Source organism: Pinus tabuliformis, chromosome 3_1 (genome assembly GCF_031772625.1).
Source record: "Pinus tabuliformis cultivar Carrire ecotype Pingquan chromosome 3_1, CPIR1, whole genome shotgun sequence".
NCBI classification, from domain to species: Eukaryota; Viridiplantae; Streptophyta; class Pinopsida; order Pinales; family Pinaceae; genus Pinus; species Pinus tabuliformis.
The window spans coordinates 715,876,621-715,896,702 of NC_142301.1; the positions used below are offsets into that span (position 1 = coordinate 715,876,621).

Sequence of the window (20,082 nt, forward strand, 5' to 3'; positions counted from 1 at the left end):
CTACAGTTTCTGTGTTACAGCTTGTTCCCTCTTTCTTTGTATATCCCTCTAATGTAGATGTCTCCTCTTTATAGAGGAGACATCTATTACAAAAGATTTTCATTATACATTTTGGTTCAACCCTTTGTATTAAAAATAGAAAAGTCAGTTCTTGTTAACAGAATATTGTTACAGTCATGTGGATTATGATCATTACGACCAATATAGTAATTGGTCGGACTCCTTTGCCGATGCAGATTTGTTACACAAATCTCAACTGTTCCTCAAAGTTCACATGTTGTTCTTGATATTTCAGCTTCGAGGTTCATGCTGTTCTTGCTGTTTCAGCTTCACGGTTTGGGTTGTTTCCGCTATTTCAGCAACTGCAAAATGTAGTCCTGCTAGTTGGAAGTTTCAATAATTGTTCAGCAACTTAATCAACTTTCAAGGATCAATTATAAATATAGCATGATTACGTGCTGAATAATTAAACATATAGCAATGAGGAGAGTTACTCTATACCTTTTTGGAGTGATTAATCCAAAACACTAGCAAAGGCTTTCAACTAAGGGTTGAAGAGGGTAATATAATGACAAAATATATGGTCAAAAATAGACAATATGGGAACCTAACATTCCCCCAACTAAAAATGTTGCATGTCGGCATGCAACGTCTACTCTGAATTGGAATCAGAATACTGGGCTGAACAGTGTAAATTTCTTATGCAGTAAGTGTAGAAGGTGTTGTCAACCATGTCTCTGAACCCTTGGACATTCTGAAGTCTCTTCCATGCTGCCAACTCTTCCTTTTTAGTCAATGTAAATTGAGCCTTGTATTGTTCTCCGGGAAGCCATAAGAGAGGGAAATGAAAATGGTAACCAATCCACCGTTCAGCACATTGTCTAATGCATTTTACATAATCAGGTATCCGTGAGATTTCCGCTTGAAGATTGAGGGTATTGTAGGGATGATATTCCCATATTTCTATGGGACAATGTTCCCAGAATAAATCATTTGCTTTTATGGCCAAAGGTCCTTTAGTTTTGACATAATGTTCGCAGTCTTCCAAGACTGCTACTTGCAGATTCCTAATATGATTGGTCATCCCTGTTTCTCGTAGATTCCGTTGATGTTCCATAAGGAAGATGGCTGCATTCTGTGGTTCCGGACGAATCCAGAGAAGACAGTTCTCCTCATTTTGTTTTGCAGACATAAAAGCATTATGCTAAGTAAGTTGGTTGGCCAAAAAGGAAATAAAATATTTTATTTGAGTATCACCACAAATAGGAAGTAAATTAATCTTTCTATCTTCAGGCATAGCCTCATTATGAAGATAGAGTTCACACAGCAAGTTCTGGTCATTGTTTGGTGCTTCTGCAAAAGTCTCAATAAATTGTTGTGGTGTAGAGACCTGGTGGGGTCTTCTATCCTTAATTTCTTCTAATTGGAGGAACGCTAAGCGTTCTCTCAAGAATACATAATAATTAAAAGAAGGCTTTCTTGTAGCAAGTAAGCGCTGGACCAAATCGAAGATAAGGGACAATTTGGCTTTTAATTGCTTATTTTCCTTGTGTTGTGCACGAGACTGTTCCATTGCTTCCCAATTTCTATAGGCATAGTTAAGCCATAATGACTTCTGTTGCTGAAATGCCTTTCCTTGGGAGAGCTCGTATTCTGCCTTCCATGTGTTGCTTAGTTCTTGAAAACTGGAAGTCTGTGCATGAGCATTGATGACACAGGGAGGTTCAGTTTGTATATGCACAGTTGTAAAAGATTTTGATTCTAGTTTTTGCTCATCAATAACTTGGGGAGGTCGGGGTGGTTCTGTTTCTTCCTCTGAAATTCTTAAAGACCCTGGTGGTTCTTGTGTAACAGCAGGGTGTTCCTTTTTGAATATAACAGGGCTGGCTCCAGTCAATGGGACTGCAATTATCTTATATCCCGCTTGAGTATAGATATCCCCACATTCGCTGCACATGTATTCAATGTATTGCTCTTTCTCTACACTCTTTTCAGCTTGAGATGCTACCTGAGCTAACATGTACAGATTGAGTTCCTTTTTATAGGCTTCCCTAGCCATTGCTAACTCTTTCTGATAGGCCTTAATTTCTGATTTTAAGAACTCATTTTCTTCCTGTAGGGAGGCTAGAGTAACCAGGGCTTCTATAGTTGCAGATTCCAAAGGAGAAGAGAATTGTTGTTCAACATTACCTTCATCATTTGCGTCCTGAACAAGTGGTTCTTGTGTATCACCTGTTGGGTCAGTTTGTGTATCAGTCTCACCTAGGGCATATTCTTCTTGCTCCCCAACAGGTGGTTCTTGTGTGGCACCTGTTGGGTCAGTGGCTGGTTCTTGTGTAACAGCCACATGCAGGTCATCTTCTTTTTGCTCCCCAATAGGTGGTTCTTGTGTGGCACCTGTTGGGTCAGTGGCTGGTTCTTGTGTAATAGCCACATGCAGGTCGTCTTCTTTTTTCTCCCCAACAGGTGGTTCTTGTGTAACAGCCACATGTCCTATATCGTCTTGGATGTCTAGTTTGAATGTATCAGCAGCTGGTTCTTGTGGAGTAGCTACCTCTGTTGAGAAAAATGATGTCACAAAATTGTGAACACTCTGTATTTCAGCATCTGAGGGTGAAGGAGGTGAAGGTTCAGGGCTATGCGAGATACGGGGATTTAAAATGATAGGAGGGACATTTGGGATAATGGCCTCAGTTGCTACAAACAACCTTGTTCGTTGCCGAGGTAGGGAACAGTAGTTTTCCTCTTGCTAGGACTTTTACTCAGGGTAGGGGAATCATTAGAAATAGTAGCTTCCTTAATTGAGGCCCTGGTTCTTCTTTTTAGTGCGGTTGCAGCTTTCTGTTGCTTTTTCCTCTTAAGGAAAGTGATGAGGGTATCCTCGTCTAAATCATCGGTAGGGATATGAACTATGGGGGTGGATGGTTCGGTTTCATCAGGGGTTGAGGACTGCTGCAGATTTTCAGTGCTCAATTGGGGTGTTTCTACTGCTGGTTGTTGAGTTTCAGCAGCTTGCTGGGAATTTTCTTCATTTTGCTGAGGATTTTCCTCAGCTTGATCGGGAGGGTTATTGAGGGGAGGTGGATTGTGTAGGGCAAAGCCTCTATTTATTAGGTGTTGGACCAAACGATGGTGCATGAGGCAGAGGAATTGGTGCCTTGCATTCACAGTATAGTGTGCCATATTTTTTAGACATCTAAGGAGATAATAGGGCATATTTACTATACGACCATGCCGCAAATGATTTAATAAAACAAAGTCGTGTTGGTAGACTACCTGATAACAGCCCTCGCAAGTGAAGTAATGCTTGACGAATTCTGCAACCTTTGGCCATGGTGGTGGTAGTGATCGAAGTGCAACACCCCTGCCTTTGGCTTCCACCTGCTCCCCAGGTAACAAGAAATCTTGCTGTGCATTGAGAATAAGATACTTCCTACTGAACCAGCGAATACCATTGGTTGGAAGCCCCGAAACTTGCGCTATGTCTTCTTCTGTTACTGGGATTCGCACCCCTTGGACAGTAGAGTACCCCTCCCTCAAATTGCATGCAAATTCCAGGACCTGCTGTAAATCAAAATCCGGAAGTCTTCTGAAATAGTCCACCCATCCTGCTTGTAGAAAGATTTGGTATGCGTCTGGGTAAAGTTCCAGTAATGTCGTCGAGCCCAGTTCATGTCTAACAGCATCTCCTCCCATAGTTACTGTTTTAGGCAGAATACAGAGTGCAGAGCCGAGTTGCCGAGGTCGAAACAGAGCAGAACGTTGCAAATGAAATTATGACGTGATAAGGTATAAACGAGGTGGATTAGACACAACCGCGAGGAATAGAGATGGCGGTGATCGGCGTGTTATGTAATGATTACAATATTTCGGTAATCCCCCCCAACTGCGGCTGAATGATATGGTTGGCGGTACGATGCTTTTGGCGGTCATGTCAACTATCTCCTCATTAACTACAATTTAATATTCACACTTAAACACGCATACCTTTACAATTACCTTTGGTTGTTGTGCCGAAAAGTGTTATCTCGTCCTTAATAGGTCAATGATCATTATAGAAAGGGTTTGTAAGGTATGAGGGTTTTTATATACGAGGTTTTTATTATTCACCAGAGGTAGTAGTGAAGGGACATTATTAACAGGATAAATGGCTGATTCCTTTGAATAAAGAATGATGTGTTTCTATCGCAGTAATAGTTCATTCTCGGGAGAAAACATGGGGGCATTGATGGTTTTTAGAAAAATGGAAAAGATTGGTATTTAAGCAGTGGGATTTGGTGTTTCAGCAACAGGAAATGGTGTTTCAGCAACAGGAAATGGTGTTTCAGTAGTGGGAAATGGCGTTTTAGCAACGGGAAATAGTGTTTCAGCAGCAGGAAATAGTGTTTCAGCGACGGGAAATGGTGTTTCAGCAGTGGGAAATGGTGTTTCAACAACGGGAAATGGTGTTTCAGTAGTGGGAAATGGTGTTTCAGCAACGGGAAATGGAAGAGGGAATGAATGACATAACGATGCTTTCCAATCTGCAAATTAATTCTTCCTATATTGGAATTTTTCTTTTCAACCACCATCCAAAGCTAAGATCAGCAAAATAATCAATTGTAACATGGCAACCCTTGACAGGGATTATTAGTTAAGAAATCTAATCTAAAAATAAATACATAAACAGGGAATTAAGTGCATTGAGGGATAGCTGGTTCCCCCAAAAAGGCATAGTTTATGTCTGTCATGCAGGTAGCTTTGAAATCCTCTTTAGAAATAGGTTGTTTATACAAATGAAGTCGATACCCATTTACTAATAATGGTGTTCTAGAATCATCAATCGTTAGGAGTCTGACTGTTCCATTTGGAAAAACAGTATCTACTTCATAAGGTCCTAGCCACCTTGTTCTTAATTTACCCGGAAAATTTTCAAAACGGGAGTCATACAGTAAGGCCCAATTACCTTTTTGGAACTGCTTGTGCTTAATAGTTTTATCGTGCCACCTGGTTCTTTTCTGTTGTATCATGGTTGTTTGATGGATGGCATCCAACCTCTTTTCATCCAATTCCTGGAGCTACTGCAACCTAGCTATCTGTGCATCAGTCAAGTCAAGGTTAATAGCTAAAGCAGTCCTTAAGGTTTTTATTTCAAATTCCAGAGGAAAAACAACACTTTTACCATAAACTAATTCGTAAGGTGAAAAACTCGTAGTGTTCCTCCAAGCAGTTCTGTAAGCCCATAATGCTTTAGGCAACCTTTGAAACCAGTCCCTTCTATTCTCCTTGACTGTTTTTGTTAAAATGGATTCTATGACTTTATTTGTACTTTCTACTTGCCCATTTGCTTGGGGGTGATAAGGTGTAGTCATTTTATGCTTAATGTGATATTTCTGGAGTGTACCTTTGAAGCCATGAGAATTAAAAGGAGGTCCTCCATCTGTAACTAGCTCTCTAGGCAAACCAAACCTAACAAAGATTTCTTCAAATAGAAAAGTTAACACTGATTCTTCATTAGCTTTGATGAGTGCCTTAGCTTCTACCCATTTAGTCATATAATTTGTGCAAACCAGTATATAAACTCTTTGATTGGATGGAGGATTGATGGGACCTATAAAATCTAGTGCCCATCTTTCAAAAGGTTCAAGTATTACCTAGGGGTTAAGTGGCATTTCATCCCTGTGATTAGGCTGGCCCATTCTTTGACAGCTATCGCAGGCCCTAACATATTTCTTTGTGTCCTTGAAAAGTGAGGGCCAATAGTAACCCATTCTAAGAACTTTATGTGTTGTTCTCTTGTCCGCAAAATTCCCTCCACAAGGGCCATCGTGGCAAGCCTTCAATATATCGTAAACTTCATCTTCTCTGATGCATCTTCGAATTTCCTGATGGAGTCCTGTGTGAAAAAGACACCCACTTATCCAGCTATACCTAGCACTTTGTTGAACGATCTTTCTTTTTTCTCTGTGCGATAGGTGTGATGGTAGTTTCCCTGCAACTAAGTAATTGGCAATGTCTGCATACCAAGGTGAGTGAGCAGATACTGCAAATAAATATTCATCAGGAAAAGAATCATCTACTCGAATGTTTTCATCAGTTTTTAACCGAGAAAGAAAATCAGCAACTACATTTTCTTTACCTGGTCAGTCTACAATTATGATATCAAATTCTTGTAATAATAATAACCATCTGGTAGCTCGAGCATTTGTAACTGATTTGTTCATTAAATATTTAATGGCCGAGTGATTAGTATGCACAAAAGTAGTATAACCAGTAATATAATTTCGAAACTTATTAATAGCATAAATGACTGCTAAGAATACTTTCTTGGTGACTGTATAATTAAGTTCAGCAGGGGTCATATTTTTACTAATAAAATAGATAGCATAGGGAAGATTGTTTTCTTCTTGACCCAAGACAGCTCCAATGGCAGTATCTGAAGCATCAGAGGATATATGAAAGGGGAGTGCCCAGTCAGGTCCTCTTAAAATGGGAGTTATAGGCAATTGATGTTTAAGTTCATTAAATTCTTTTTGACAACCATCAGTCCACTTAAACTCAACATTTTTCATAAGTAACACAAACAAAGGAGAAGCTATTTTAGAAAAATCCTTGATAAATCTTCTATAATATCCAGCATGTCCTAAAAAACTTCTTACATCAGTTTGTGTTTTAGGGATAGGCAGAGTCTGAATTACTTCTACTTTAGCTGGATCAACTTGAAATCCTAGGAATGAGATGAAGTGTCCCAATACAATACCTTGATTCATCATCATATGGCATTTTTCAGTACTTAAGGTAAGATGTGCTTCTATACATCGTTTAAGTACTTTTTCAAGGTTTTTGTAAAGCATCTTCAAAAGTCAAATCATAAGGAGTAAAGTCATCCATAAATATTTCTAAGGAATCATTAAGCATATCAGAAAAAATTCCTATCACCGCTCTTTGAAATGTTGCTGGGTCATTACATAGTCTAAATGGAAGAACTCTATAGGCAAAAGTCCCCCATGGACTAGTAAAAGTGGTCTTGTCCTGATCTTGGGGTGCAATCTTGATCTAATTATATCCACTAAATCCATCCAAAAAGGAAAAGAATCTCTTACCTGCCAAATTATCTAGTACCTGATCAATAAATGGTAAGGGAAAATGATCTTTCTGAGTAGCCTTATTTAGAGCTCTGTAATCTACACACACTCTCCATTTCCCATTTTTCTTAGGTAATATTACTGATGGTGAAACCCATTCACTATCAGATATAGGATATAAATCCTGCATTCAACAGTTTTTGAAGTTCTTCCTTCACAATTTCCCTTAAATTGGGATTCATTCGTCGCTGGGGTTGACAAACTCAGCGGGATCCTTCTTTAATATAAATGCGATGAGTACATAATTCAGAAGAAATTCCCTTCATATCTGTGTAATCCTTTGCGAATGCTTGTTTATTCTTGTGGAGTAACTTCATTAACTGTTGTGTTTCAGCATCTGTTAGGTTAGGGTTTATATTTAATGTTTTGCCAGGCTCGATTTCGACTGTTATACTTTTGGAGGAGGTGTCAGCTGATGTCTGAGATAAGTCTTCAGTTCTAAGATTTTTCTGTGATTTAGATTCCAAAATTGTAGTCAAGTGATCATGTATTTCAGAGTTAACCAAAGAAGGTTCATAAATAAAGCTACTAATTAATTCATCTTTGGTTGAATCCTTAAAAGTTAGGGCTTGTTCGACAATCAAGATGGGTTGGGTCTCATCGCCCTCATAATCTAACCACACAGAGTTATCATTATTAATCATAGGTGTAGCATGAGGGTACAGAGTAAGCTGTTTGGTTTCACATCCATTAGAAATTGTCATTGAACCTGACCTACAGCTGATGAAGCCATCTACTATAGCTAGCCAAGGTCTTCCTAAAATCAATGGATGACCCCCAACTTTGTTTTGGTCTGTAACACCACAAAATCAGCTGGGTAGTTCCAAGGTTCGACTGAAATTATCAGGTCTTAAATGACTCCTTCAGGTTTGATTATGGAGCGGTCAGCTAGCTCTAGAATGGTTGGGGTTTCCCTAATTACATCCTTTAACTGTAATAACTGTGCAGTTTCAAGTGTCATGATGTTTATTGCAGCACCCAGATCTACTAGAACTCTAGAAACAAAAGATTTTCCCACCTGTACTGTGACCGTAGGATGACTAGGGTAACCATATTTCACAGGAGGGATTTTTTCTGACATTAGAGCAGCTAGATCACCCATCACATGAACTGTGAGGGGGTCCTTAGCTTTTCTTCCAGGTTTCTTAATACAAATATCCATAACAGTTCTAGCATAAATTGGTACATCTCTCAGTGCTTGTAAGAGTGGAATTTTAACATATAAATTCTGCAGCTCTCATAAAAGATCAAAAGCAAGTGGCTCAAGTGTTTTGGTAAGAGCCAAACGTTCAGGGAATGGTGGCTTTGCTGCTTCAGCAGTCTTTTTAGAGGATGTTTCAACTGTTTGAGCATTGTTATTAGAGGATGATCCAACTGTTTCAGCATTAGATGACTTTTCTTTTCCGATTTCTTCTTTATCAGAATCGGAAGTAATGTCATCAATAATGGGTTCAACTATTCTTCCAGAGCGTAAATGAATGTCATTACATTGCATAGGAGAAACCAGTTGGTTTTGAACATCAATTACCTGCAGAGCTTTATTATTATTTGGGTTGGGGTTAGGTTGTACAGGTAATTGTGGTCTCATTGTCTGATTATTTGGTGGAGCATTTGATGGTAAGGAGAGAGATTGCTGATACTGAGGTAATTGGTTTGGAAATGGGATCTGCGGAGCTGTCTAATTTGGGTTCCATTGATTAAAATAGGTTTCCTGTAGAGCCCAGGGATTCCACATTGTAGGATCAACAAAAGGAGGATTCGGTTGCTACATGGGTGGGAAATTCATTTGATTAAAGTGTGGGTTCTGCATTTGATTGAAGGGTGGGTAATTTGTTTGAAAATGAGAATGATTATTCCAACGATTAAATGACATGTTAGAATTCGTACCTTGTCCTCGTGGTTGCCATTTCCTTCTCTGTCTGAGGAGGTACACTGCTTCAACTTCTTATTCAGTTGGCTGCAGTGCTGCTTTTATTCCTGGCAAAGAAGTGCATTGTTGAGTCTCATGGTCCTTTTCACAGATAGTGCAGATTGGTACCTTGTCCAGGGGGCATTCCCTTAGTGGGTGTTTTTCCCTGCATTTAGAGCAGAAAATAGCCAGAGCAGCTTCTGCTTCTTCCTGCTTCTTTTTAACCTGCAAGGTATTAATTTTTGAAGCAAAAAAGCTTAACATTTTAGTTTTAAATTCTTCAAGTAAGTTACCTATTTCGGCCCGTGTTGCTCCTCCACTTGCTGATTTCTAGACTCTTGAGTATGTACTATCTTTACTCTTTGGTCTGCTTGGTGCTCCTCTCGAACATCTTTTACAGAGATTGATAATCTCATCATAGGATTCCTTAGATATGTCTCCTTTTCCAAGCATATTCAGCATATCTAAACAATCATCTTGTACCCCTTTTAGCAATATTGACTCGAGAATATCCTTAATCATATCAGGATGATCAGATCACTGTAAGTTATACTGTAGCCTTTCCACGAAGTCCTCCAGACTTTCGTCCTCCTTCTGAGTCATCTTGAATAATTCCTCCTTCCTTTCTCTTGTTCGACAATAATCTTGGTATTTAGCCAAAAATTTCTCCTTCATCTGGTCCCATGTTGTAATCACATGAGCTCCCAAGCTCATGAACCATCTTAATGCGTTCCCTTTTAATGTAGCTGGAAACAACTTCAATTTCTGAGCAGCATTAACATAGTCATAGCTTCTACACAATATATCAAATTCAAAAATAAATTCATCAGGATCTTCTGTGGATAACCCATGGAAATTGGGTAATGCTGAAAGTGGGATATTCTTCATAGGAGTTGCTCCTCTGGAGCGATCTCCAATAGGGAATTCCAAGGTGGAGAGAGAATTCTCTCCCCTTCCTTCTATTCTGTGACCTCCTCCGAAAAGTCCTTCATTGTTATCCTCCATTGGTTGTTTTCCTGATGCACTTGCCCGGTCTTTGGAGTTTTCTGTTGGAATTTCAATGTCCTGCACTGGTTCCTCCACCTTAATTTCCTCTATTGGCTCTTCTACTGGTCGTTCGTCTTCTTCCACCGGTTCCTCAGTATATTCTGATGGTTCTATAACCCTCTCTGGTCCCACTACTTCCTTTGTCTGATAGTCTGTCTGGGAAGAGTGTTGGGTCTGTGGCCTTCGAGAGCTTAACCTCTGGGATGTCTCAGCTTTTGAAATAATATCATCAATAAAAGTTTTTCTTCCTCCTCCTTTGCCTTTGCCACCTGAATGGTTAACCTTATTGTGTCCTCTCATGCATCCTGCATGTCTAAAAGAAAATTGTTAATACTCTTTAAATCTTCAGTCGCCTTCCCCGGCAACAACGCCAAAATGTTGGTCACTTTAATTGTTTATTAATAAAACAGTCGAGTGCCACATAAATTATCAACCCGGGAAAGTCTGATTATTTCAAAGGTGACTACATACTGTATGTACTCAATCTTAATAGTATTAAAAGCTATAGTATAAACAATCTACTATCTATTAAATCCATACTCTGTGTTACAACAGTTACAGCCTATTGCAGGAATGAAATAAGAGCAAATAACTGAAAGAAAACAAATCTACAAAAGGAAGTGATGGCTATCCTGCAACAAAGGATCACGACCCTATCCTCAGAGTAAGGACTTTCAGCACCTGCCTCTGTTGTCCAGTTCACCAATACACTCTGTAAATCCTAATCACCGGTGAGGCACTCATATACAACATCAATCAGTTAAAAGGAAAACAGAGTTTCAGCAAATGTAAAATACCAATTAGAAGCAGTACTCGTGATATAAACAGAAATCATACACACGACACACAACAGAAAGAAGATGGGTGAATCTTGTGATGAAGGTGGGCCCTGTCCTTCTCACAAGATTCCCCAGAACACAGAAACTAAGATAAAATACTCAGAACATAATTGTATTCATCTGCCAATAAACCATATTACAAAAAGATTCAGTCTCATCCCTTCACTACAGTTTCTGTGTTACAGCTTGTTCCCTCTTTCTCTGTATATCCCTCTAATGTAGATGTCTCCTCTTTATAGAGGAGACATCTATTACAAAAGATTTTCATTATACATTCTGGTTCAACCCTTTGTATTAAAAATAGAAAAGTCAGTTCTTGTTAATAGAATATTGTTATAGTCATGTGGATTATGATCATTACGATGAATATAGTAATCGGTCGGACACCTTTGCCGATGCAGATTTGTTACGCAAATCTCAACTATTCCTCGAAGTTCACATGTTGTTCTTGTTGTTTCAGCTTCGAGGTTCATGCTGTTCTTGTTGTTTCAGCTTCACGGTTTGCGTTGTTTCCGTTGTTTCAGCAACTGCAAAATGTAGTCCTGTCAGTTGGCAGTTTCAACAATTGTTCAGCAACTTAATCAACTTTCAAGGATCAATTATAAAGATAGCATGATTACGTGTTGAATAATTAAACATATAGCAATGAGGAGAGTTACTCTATACCTTTTGGAGTGATTAAGCCAAAACACTAGCAAAGGCTTTCAACTAAGGGTTGAAGAGGGTAATATAATGACAAAATATATGATAAAAAATAGACAATATGGGAACCTAACACATTCCAAATAAATTAGGAAAAAAATTATATAATGAATGTTAATAATGCCAAGGTGAGATGCATGCATTTCGAAAATAATCTATGTTTGAAGAAGTAAAGGTAAATAAATGGAAAATTGACTAAACAATAAAGCATTGAGAATGAAGTTTGTGGAAAGAAGGGTCATGAAGAGGGACGGTTATGTAGATGGAAAATTTTTGCAAAAGAGAGAGTGTACAAAAGTGAGGGAGAAAAGAGCACTGTAGAGGAAATGGTGTGCCAAGGAGTATGCACTTCCCACAAAGGAATGCTCAAGCTCAATATTAAATATGTTATAACAATGTGTGAATAGTGCAAATGAGTTATGAAGATATTAGATGTTGGGTGTAGGAACTAGAAATAGTTTATAAATATTTCTAAATACGGTTTTTTTTATAAGAAATACAAAAAATATAAATGTAGAAATATAAAAACCAACTGGAAATGGAAATGAAAAATTATAGAAATGTTAAGAAAAGGAAAAAAAAGAAAATTGAAAGTAGAAAGGCTAAGTATGCAAACACGAAATAATGAAAAATTCCACATTAAATACAAGGTAGATAAATATATAAACAAGAAAATAATTGAAATGGATAATGCTAATTGGAAAAAGATAAAAAGAATAAAAAAAGTGAAAGATAAAAATATAAGATAAAATAATAAAAAAATAAAAGATAAAAATATAGTTAAATGTAGAAAGTAGAATGAAAAAGAAATATCATAAAGGAATGACCTTTGCTTTAGATTTCCTTTAAGTGGTAGGTGTAGTTGATACATAACGCTATCAAATAAGAAAATAAAAATGTGGTAGATGTAGTTGATACATAAAGCTATCAAATAAGAAAATAAACTTGATAAAAAAAAATTAGTATTATTTTTTCTTCTCTTTGTTTATAAGGGAAACCATCCTTGTTAGTATGAAAAAAATTTACAACATTATACCTAACTTAAAAACTTATAATTTCAAAATCAGTTTATTTAATGTTTAAAATGAAAACACATTAAAAAAAAATTACTAAAATAAATACACATTTATTTATTTTCGATCTTGAATTTAACTAACAATAAAATAAAGAGTTAATGCGTAAGATGAAAACACATCAACAAAAAAATTACTAAACAAATATACATTTACTTATTTTCCATCTTGAATTTAACTAACAATAAAATAAAGAGTTAAAACTCTTAACTATGTTGGAAAAATAGAAAACATAAAATTCACGTTTTATATAATTATGAGAAATATATAATATCCACACGTTAGGATAGACATAAGATATTAGAATCACATGTCTATAAGAGTGATTATTTCAAGTTACATTCATTTTAGGAGTTCATGGGGATGTTATTATGGCTTTGAATCCCCACCTCAAACATTTATTGGTAGAATTACCTCCTAATAATAGTGAGGGGACTTATTACGTAGTTGTTGATGCTATTGTGATAAGTCAATTTCTATTTAATAGTGGAGATCATTTCTATTAGCATCATAGTGATTTACGTATTTGATTCCAAAGTTTATTATATATGTGCTATTATTCTCTTAGAATAGTTTGTTTATTGTTAAGAGTTCATGATTGGTAATTTTCATTAAAATTATACCAAATAGACTCATGGAAATTTTCTCTAAGGATTATCTATTTAGAGGGTATTTCTTTTGCATTTGAAATGTATGGTGGAAAATAAAGAGGTGGGGCAGGGGAGAAACGAAGCGTTATACATGTGGAGGCCTACAAAGTGCAAGGTTGGCCCATAGGGGCCCATATCGCTATTGAAGGCTCTTGAAAAATAAGTCTCAAATATTTCCAATAGTATTCACAAAAGCATATGATAAAAGGTTATTTATAAAGGTCAAGAAAGAAGTGGTAACTTCCCCAAAGGATTGGGCATGTGGAGGCTGGCCCATATCCCTATCCAAGACCCTTAAAAATAAGTCTCAAATGTCTCCAATAGTATCCACAAAAGCATATAATAAAATGTTATTATAAGGATCAAGAAAGAAGTGGAAAATTTTACAAGAAGAAGTATGTCACAAAAGGGAATGTATTTGACTTTAGAGTATAATGTTGAGTCTTTTGGTCCTTTGTTATAATATTTTCAAGAAAAAAGCTAATAATTCTTTTGAAGAAAATAGAATCATATTAACATATAAACGTTTAGGACATTTATTTTGAAACAATTAATAAATTAGATTAATATGAAAATAAAAATGAAAATTTAACCAAAAATGTGATTTCTTCAATGATAAAAAAACATTTAAGTAAATTGATTAATAAATTAGATCAATAAAAAATCATAAATGAAAATTTAATTAATAATATAAAAGAAATGAAAAATAAGAAGAAAGAAAAAATTACAATTAAAAAAGAAAAAAGAAAAGATGATTTAAAAAAGACAAGAACAAGTGAAAAGCCAACAAAATAAATTCAAGAGTAAAATTACACACACATATCAATGTTGACTCCATTTTTAAATTATAGGGTTATTATCACTTATTTCAAATTATAATGATATGGTATATGTGGAAACATGAGGAATCTACACTCTAAATTAATTATATTTATGTTGAAGGTATTCATTTAAGGGGATGGTTCTCTCTGGTCCATCATCATCTATCTATACCCACTCCATCCTGCCACGTGTCTATACCACTTATCAACCTTCAGCGACCAACCAACCACAATCATAATCTTTCTATACCCACTCCATCTTGCCACATGTCTATACCACTTATCAACCTTCAGCAACCAACCAACCACCAGTGGTAGCAATTCCTCATGATATGAAAGATAAATATTGATGCAGGGGCATCCAAACCCTTGATGAAAAAAAAATTAGAGAAAGAGACACATGGACAATCAGGCCAACCTTGAACAAGATTTGGTTAATGAACTATTTTTAGTTAAAAAAATCAATTAAAACTGAATGTATGTATAAATAACTTAAGGATTCATGAGTGAATCAAGAAAAAGGGAGGAGAAAACCCCGTGCGTGTGAGAGGGGGAAAAAAATGTAGTTGCTAGAGAAATTCTTGATTAAGGCTGAGATGCCTGAAAACTGTAATCTGAGTTTGTAAATAATGAAAAATCCTCTTTGTGAATTTGTGTCTTTGTGTGTTTTTGTTTGAATTGTTTTCTGGTTTTCTTTTCAGATGAAAATGAAAATATGAATGCCACGGAATAGGCATGTCAGTGTGCATGATTTTAGGTTTCTTTTTTATGAGAATTGAGGGTTGTATTCAGGCGGAGATGGAGACCAGGAGATCGGATTTTGGTGTCTCTTTGACCTCTCTGCCTTCGAAGGACTCGCCAACACTATAAACACTGCTAAGGTTTGGGATTCGGCCTTAGTTGAAGGAAGCAGACTACAAGCAAATCTAGCGAAAGACATTGATATCATTTTCTTGGCATTCAGCAAATTGGCGGATCACCATATCTTACACCGTAGAGAGTTTCTAGTCTACGAAACACGAAACGTCATTGATGATCTAACATATGTGGTTGGCATGTCTTCACTGCCAAAACAGTGGGGAAGAACAATATTAACAGAGAATAAGAAGCGAGTGCGAGGAGAGCTTGAATTGGGTTGGGTCACTCAAGCACTTGAAGACAACAGATCCCGTAATCTCACTTTCTCAATGCAGCTGAATCCTCGAGGATTGGCTAGTCGTGGTGGAGCAAGAAAGCCGCGGAAGTAATAGAAGCAAATAACCTCAAAGAGAAAGCTTGTGCATGGATGAAGAACAACGAGAATGTTACCTGGTTTGTTCTGGCGAGGGCTTTCAGTGTTCCAAGAACAAAGCATAGTTCTTGAAAAGATGAATGACTTATTAGCCCATAAATAAATTGAGACTGTGAGAAGTTTCAATTAGGATTCGTGGGCCCATAACCCACAGGCCCGAAGAACAATTTTATTGGGGAATTGGGATTTTGGTTCACCCCAGAATCTCGTCCTCATCAAGTGGTATCAGAGTGGGAAAATATTTCCTACGGAAAGGAGTTTTTGCATGCGAAGAAAAAAGAGGTACAATTTGTTGAAGATTTGTAAGCTTGTAATTTTTTTTAAATTTTTTTTTTGAAGGTGAGAAGATTGCAGCAAACCTGGAGAAGGAGTGGTCAATGGGTTCAAGAGGAGAGAACCACGGCGATGCCGAGAGGACTAAGCTCAGGAGAGAAGCTTGGTAGGGCATTTGGTAGCATGGAGTACTTGCTATCGCAGAGGTTTGGTTGCAGCTCACAGAAGACCATGACACTAACGAAGTGAAACAGTGGGTAGAATTGCTAAGAAAGCGCATATGACCAGGAGGTCATAAATTTTGTACCTCGAGGGTCTGATGCAGGGGCATCTAAACCCTTGATGAAAAAAAATTTAGAGAAAGAGACACATGGACAACCAGGCCAACCTTGAACAAGATTCGGTTAATGAACTAATTTTAGTTAAAAAAATTAGTTAAAACTGAATGTATGTATAAAGAACTTAAGGATTCATGAGTGAATCAAGAAAAAGGGAGGAGAAAACCCTGTGCGTGTGAGAGGGGGAAAGATGTAGTTGCTGGAGAAATTCTTGATTAAGGCTGAGATGCCTTAAAACTGTAATCTGAGTTTGTAAATAATGAAAATTCCTCTTTGTGAATTTGTGTCTTTGTGTGTTTTTGTTTGAATCTTTTTCTAGTTTTCTTTTCAGTTGAAAATGAAAATATGAATGCCACGGAATAAGCATGTGAGTGTGCATGATTTTAGGTTTGTTTTTGATGAGAATTGAGGGCTGTATTCAGGCAGAGATGGAGACCAGGAGATCGGATTTCGGTGTCTCTTTGCCCTCTCCGCCTTCGAAGGACTCGCCAACACTGTAAACACTGCTAAGGTTTGGGATCCGACCTTAGTTGAAGGAAGCAGACTGCAAGCAGATCTGGCGAAAGACGTTGATATCTTTTTCTTGGCATTCAGCAAAATGGCGGATCACCATATCTTATGCGGCAGAGAGTTTCTAGTCTACGAAACACGAAATGTCATTGATGATCGAACGTATGTGGTTGGCATGGCTTCACTGCCAAAACAGTGGGGAAGAACAATATTAACAGAGAACAAGAAGTGAGTGCGAGGAGAGCTTGAATTGGGCTGGGTCATTCAAGCGCTTGAAGACAACAGATCCTGTAATCCCACTTTTTCAGTGCAGGTGAATCCCCGAGGATTGGCTGGTCGTGGTGGAGCAAGAAAGCCACGAAAGTAACAGCAGCAAATAACCTCAAAGAGAAAGCTCGTGCGTGAATGAAGAACGACGAGAACGTCACCTGGTTCGTTCTGGCGAGGGCTTTCAGTGTTCCAAGAATAAAGCATAGTTCTTGAAAATATGAATGACTTATTAGCCCATAAGGTATTGAGACTGTGAGAAGTTTCAATTAGGCTTCGTGGGTCCATAACCCACCGGCCTGAAGAACAATTTTATTGGGGAATTAGGATTTTGGTTCACCCCAGAATATCGTCCTCATAAAAAATCATGCCATATAGGTAAATAAAATCACATATCATAATAAGAACGACGCTTTAAACCTACCACAATTTATCTTCACTTCTTCCATTTCCTCAATCATGCACAAAGTTTTGATATATACATAAACTTTTATTAGAAGCTATGCATATTTTTTCATCATTTGTATACTTTAAGACATTACTTCTAATAGTGTTAAACATTAGAGGTAAAATAGTCCATCTTATTTTTATGTAATCATTTGTCTTTATACAATTAATAATTGTTTTGCTTTACAATAACATCTATATAACTGTTGATATGGTGACTTGTTCTAGTCTAGGGGATGGCTCAATTAAAGAAAATACTTGTTTATGGTTTAAGTTAATGCTAATGTTAGTATGGGGGATTTACGCAGTGCATTATATTAGATATCATTTTTGGGATTCAACTGCGTTAAGTAAGTCATTCAAATGTATGACCATTTCCATGAGAGGTAGTCGTAACTGACTAATTTCTCATGATTTTTGAATAGTTCACTTAGCACTCATTGCATCGGGTGATGCTCACAGGTGTGAAGAAGTGGGATTGAAACTAGTGAAATGTGGAGAACGAATCACATAATGCTAATGTTTTGAGTGAAAAAAATTATTTTAATTGTATAGTTGCATTTTCTATTTAGCTACAAAACATAAAACCACATAACATATCTGACATCATATTTAAAGAAATAGACTTGAAAAATTAAATGGGATATTTATTTTCATATATATAAAGGTTTTATTCTTTAAAATTCATTCAATGTAAATAAAGAATTAAGAAAATATTATTTTTATTTTATTTTATTTTATTTGAATAATAGGTAATATGAAATTTAATCTTATAAATGATTTTTTTTATTTTTTGTAAATTGAAAAATATATACTTCAAAATGAAGAAATTATTTTACAAATTTAAATGATAAATAAATATGTTTTCCTATCCCAGAATAAATAAAAAACACGACAACAACCAGAAAATAAGAAAAAAAAAATGGTGATTAGTAGAACTTAGCTTAAATATTTGGTGTTTTCCTATGTATTATGGCAGAAGCTAAGTAATGTATCCAAGTAATTTTTTATTTTTTTTGGCTGCTTTCTCTGTTAAGCAAATAGCATTATGGTATTATGTACAAAGTCCCAATGATTGAAAAGAAAGTTGACATATAAACACGTTGTTTCCTATGATTTATAGGAATTTTAATAACATTATACTAGGTTGGTTAACCTTCTTTTCTGGTCACTCCTCGAAAACGACTGACTTTCAATAAGTAAAATTGACATTTTCTAAAACTTTCCTTCCGCAGTCTAAAACTTTGCAATCTACCATCTCTCCATGTACTTGTTGCTTCTTCGAAGTTATAAGTTCTAACACGTAATTCAGTTGGCTTTAATCACCCTACAGCAGCCCAGAAAATTCGATTATATTGCATCGCAGTTCGAAAAACACTGACATTTTTATCATCATGTCTCGGGTTGATCACATATTGTGTGCTCCCAATTTAGAGTTTCGGACGGATTTTATATAAAGATATATAGTGATGAGCCTCTTAGCCCAATAAGAAATTGAGGATGACAGATAAAAGACTAGTTCATATTTTGTTTCCTTTTACAGTCTTCTTATATATCCTGAGTGCTTTTGTTTAATTATATTCATTAAAATGACTGCAATTTGTTTGGAACTTCTTCAGTGTCGGAAGGCAAAAATAAAGAAAACCTCATCACTTGTCTTCCGGGCAACATCCCACCATTGAAGCCAACCGACCTGATGTGCCGACTTATCGCCGAGGATCCGATGGACATTACCTTCGATGCCATTCTTTGTGAATCGCAGAAGCAAATCAATGGCGACCACGTATTAGTGAACACGTTCGAGGAGCTCGAAGGGAGGGATGCAGTAACAGCACTCTCTTTGAATGGCTGTCCTGCTCTGGCCGTAGGACCTCTTTTTCTTCCAAATTTTTTAGAAGGGATTCGTGCGGCAGTCTGTGGGAGGAGGAAGTGAGCTGCCTGACATTGCTTGATATGCAACGACCGGGATCAGTTATATACGTTTCCTTTGGCAGCATCGCTGTTAAATCTCAGCAACAGATAGAGTAGTTGGCGCTAGGACTCGAAGGCAGCGGACAACATTTCTTGTGGGTTCTTCGGTTGGATTGCGATTTTACCTGAGGGATTTGAAGAACGAATGAAGGAGCGGGCCCTGTTTGTGAGGTGGGTGCCACAGTGGAAAGTACTTGCCCATGCCTCAGTGGGATTGTTTCTCACACACAGTGGATGGAACTCTATCTTAGAGGCAATGGGCTTGGGCGTTTCCGTAGTGGGATTCCCATATTTTGCCGATCAATTCCTCAACTGCAGATTCGCCAAGGAAATATGGAAAATCGGCCTGGCTTTTGAGGATGTGGAAGTAGATGAACAGAAGGTGGTCATGAAAGAAGAGGTGGAGGACGTTATGAGGAGAATCATGAGAACACCGGAAGGGAAGAAGTTGAGAGAACGTTCTCATTATCAAAGAGTCTGCAACGAAGGCCGTCCTCCCCGGAGGATCTTCTTTTCTGAACATAAACACTTTCCTAGAAGACATGACGATGAATAAAACCAATCCAAAAATGAAATCACGTGACTCTGTTTTTAGAATTTAACTTAAAAGAATATGGAGATTTGAGAATAAGCTGTTGATCAATATCAAAAATCTTGCTAAATCGTCAGATACCTCTCTCCTTTGCGAGATGAACAGGAAAAAGAGACGGCTTTAAAGCCTGCCATGTTTCATTCCCACGAAGAAAGCGTTGTAAATTACTCCTATTAACAAAAGTATTTTGGCTGTTGAACATATGGATTGTTATGATCATCGCGCCAC

The 20,082-nt window shown here is 37.1% G+C and overlaps 1 protein-coding gene across 1 annotated transcript; it reads left to right on the forward strand.

The window, feature by feature from the left end:
• Positions 1-3,830: 3,830 nt before the first annotated feature.
• On the forward strand, positions 3,831-15,412 carry LOC149189261 (uncharacterized). The gene is made up of 2 exons (XM_089410169.1): positions 3,831-3,852; positions 14,958-15,412. Exons 1-2 carry the CDS (start codon positions 3,831-3,833, stop codon positions 15,410-15,412), a joined length of 477 nt encoding a protein of 158 aa, XP_089266295.1.
• Positions 15,413-20,082: the final 4,670 nt, after the last annotated feature.

What these genes read in the sequence shown, in the direction of transcription:
- LOC149189261 (XM_089410169.1), top strand. Translation starts at nt 3,831, where the DNA reads ATGGCGGTGATCGGCGTGTTAT. An exon ending in GGCGGTGATCGGCGTGTTAT is followed by an intron (nt 3,853 to 14,957) that starts GTAATGATTACA and finishes GGTTGTATTCAG; the next exon opens with GCGGAGATGGAGACCAGGAG.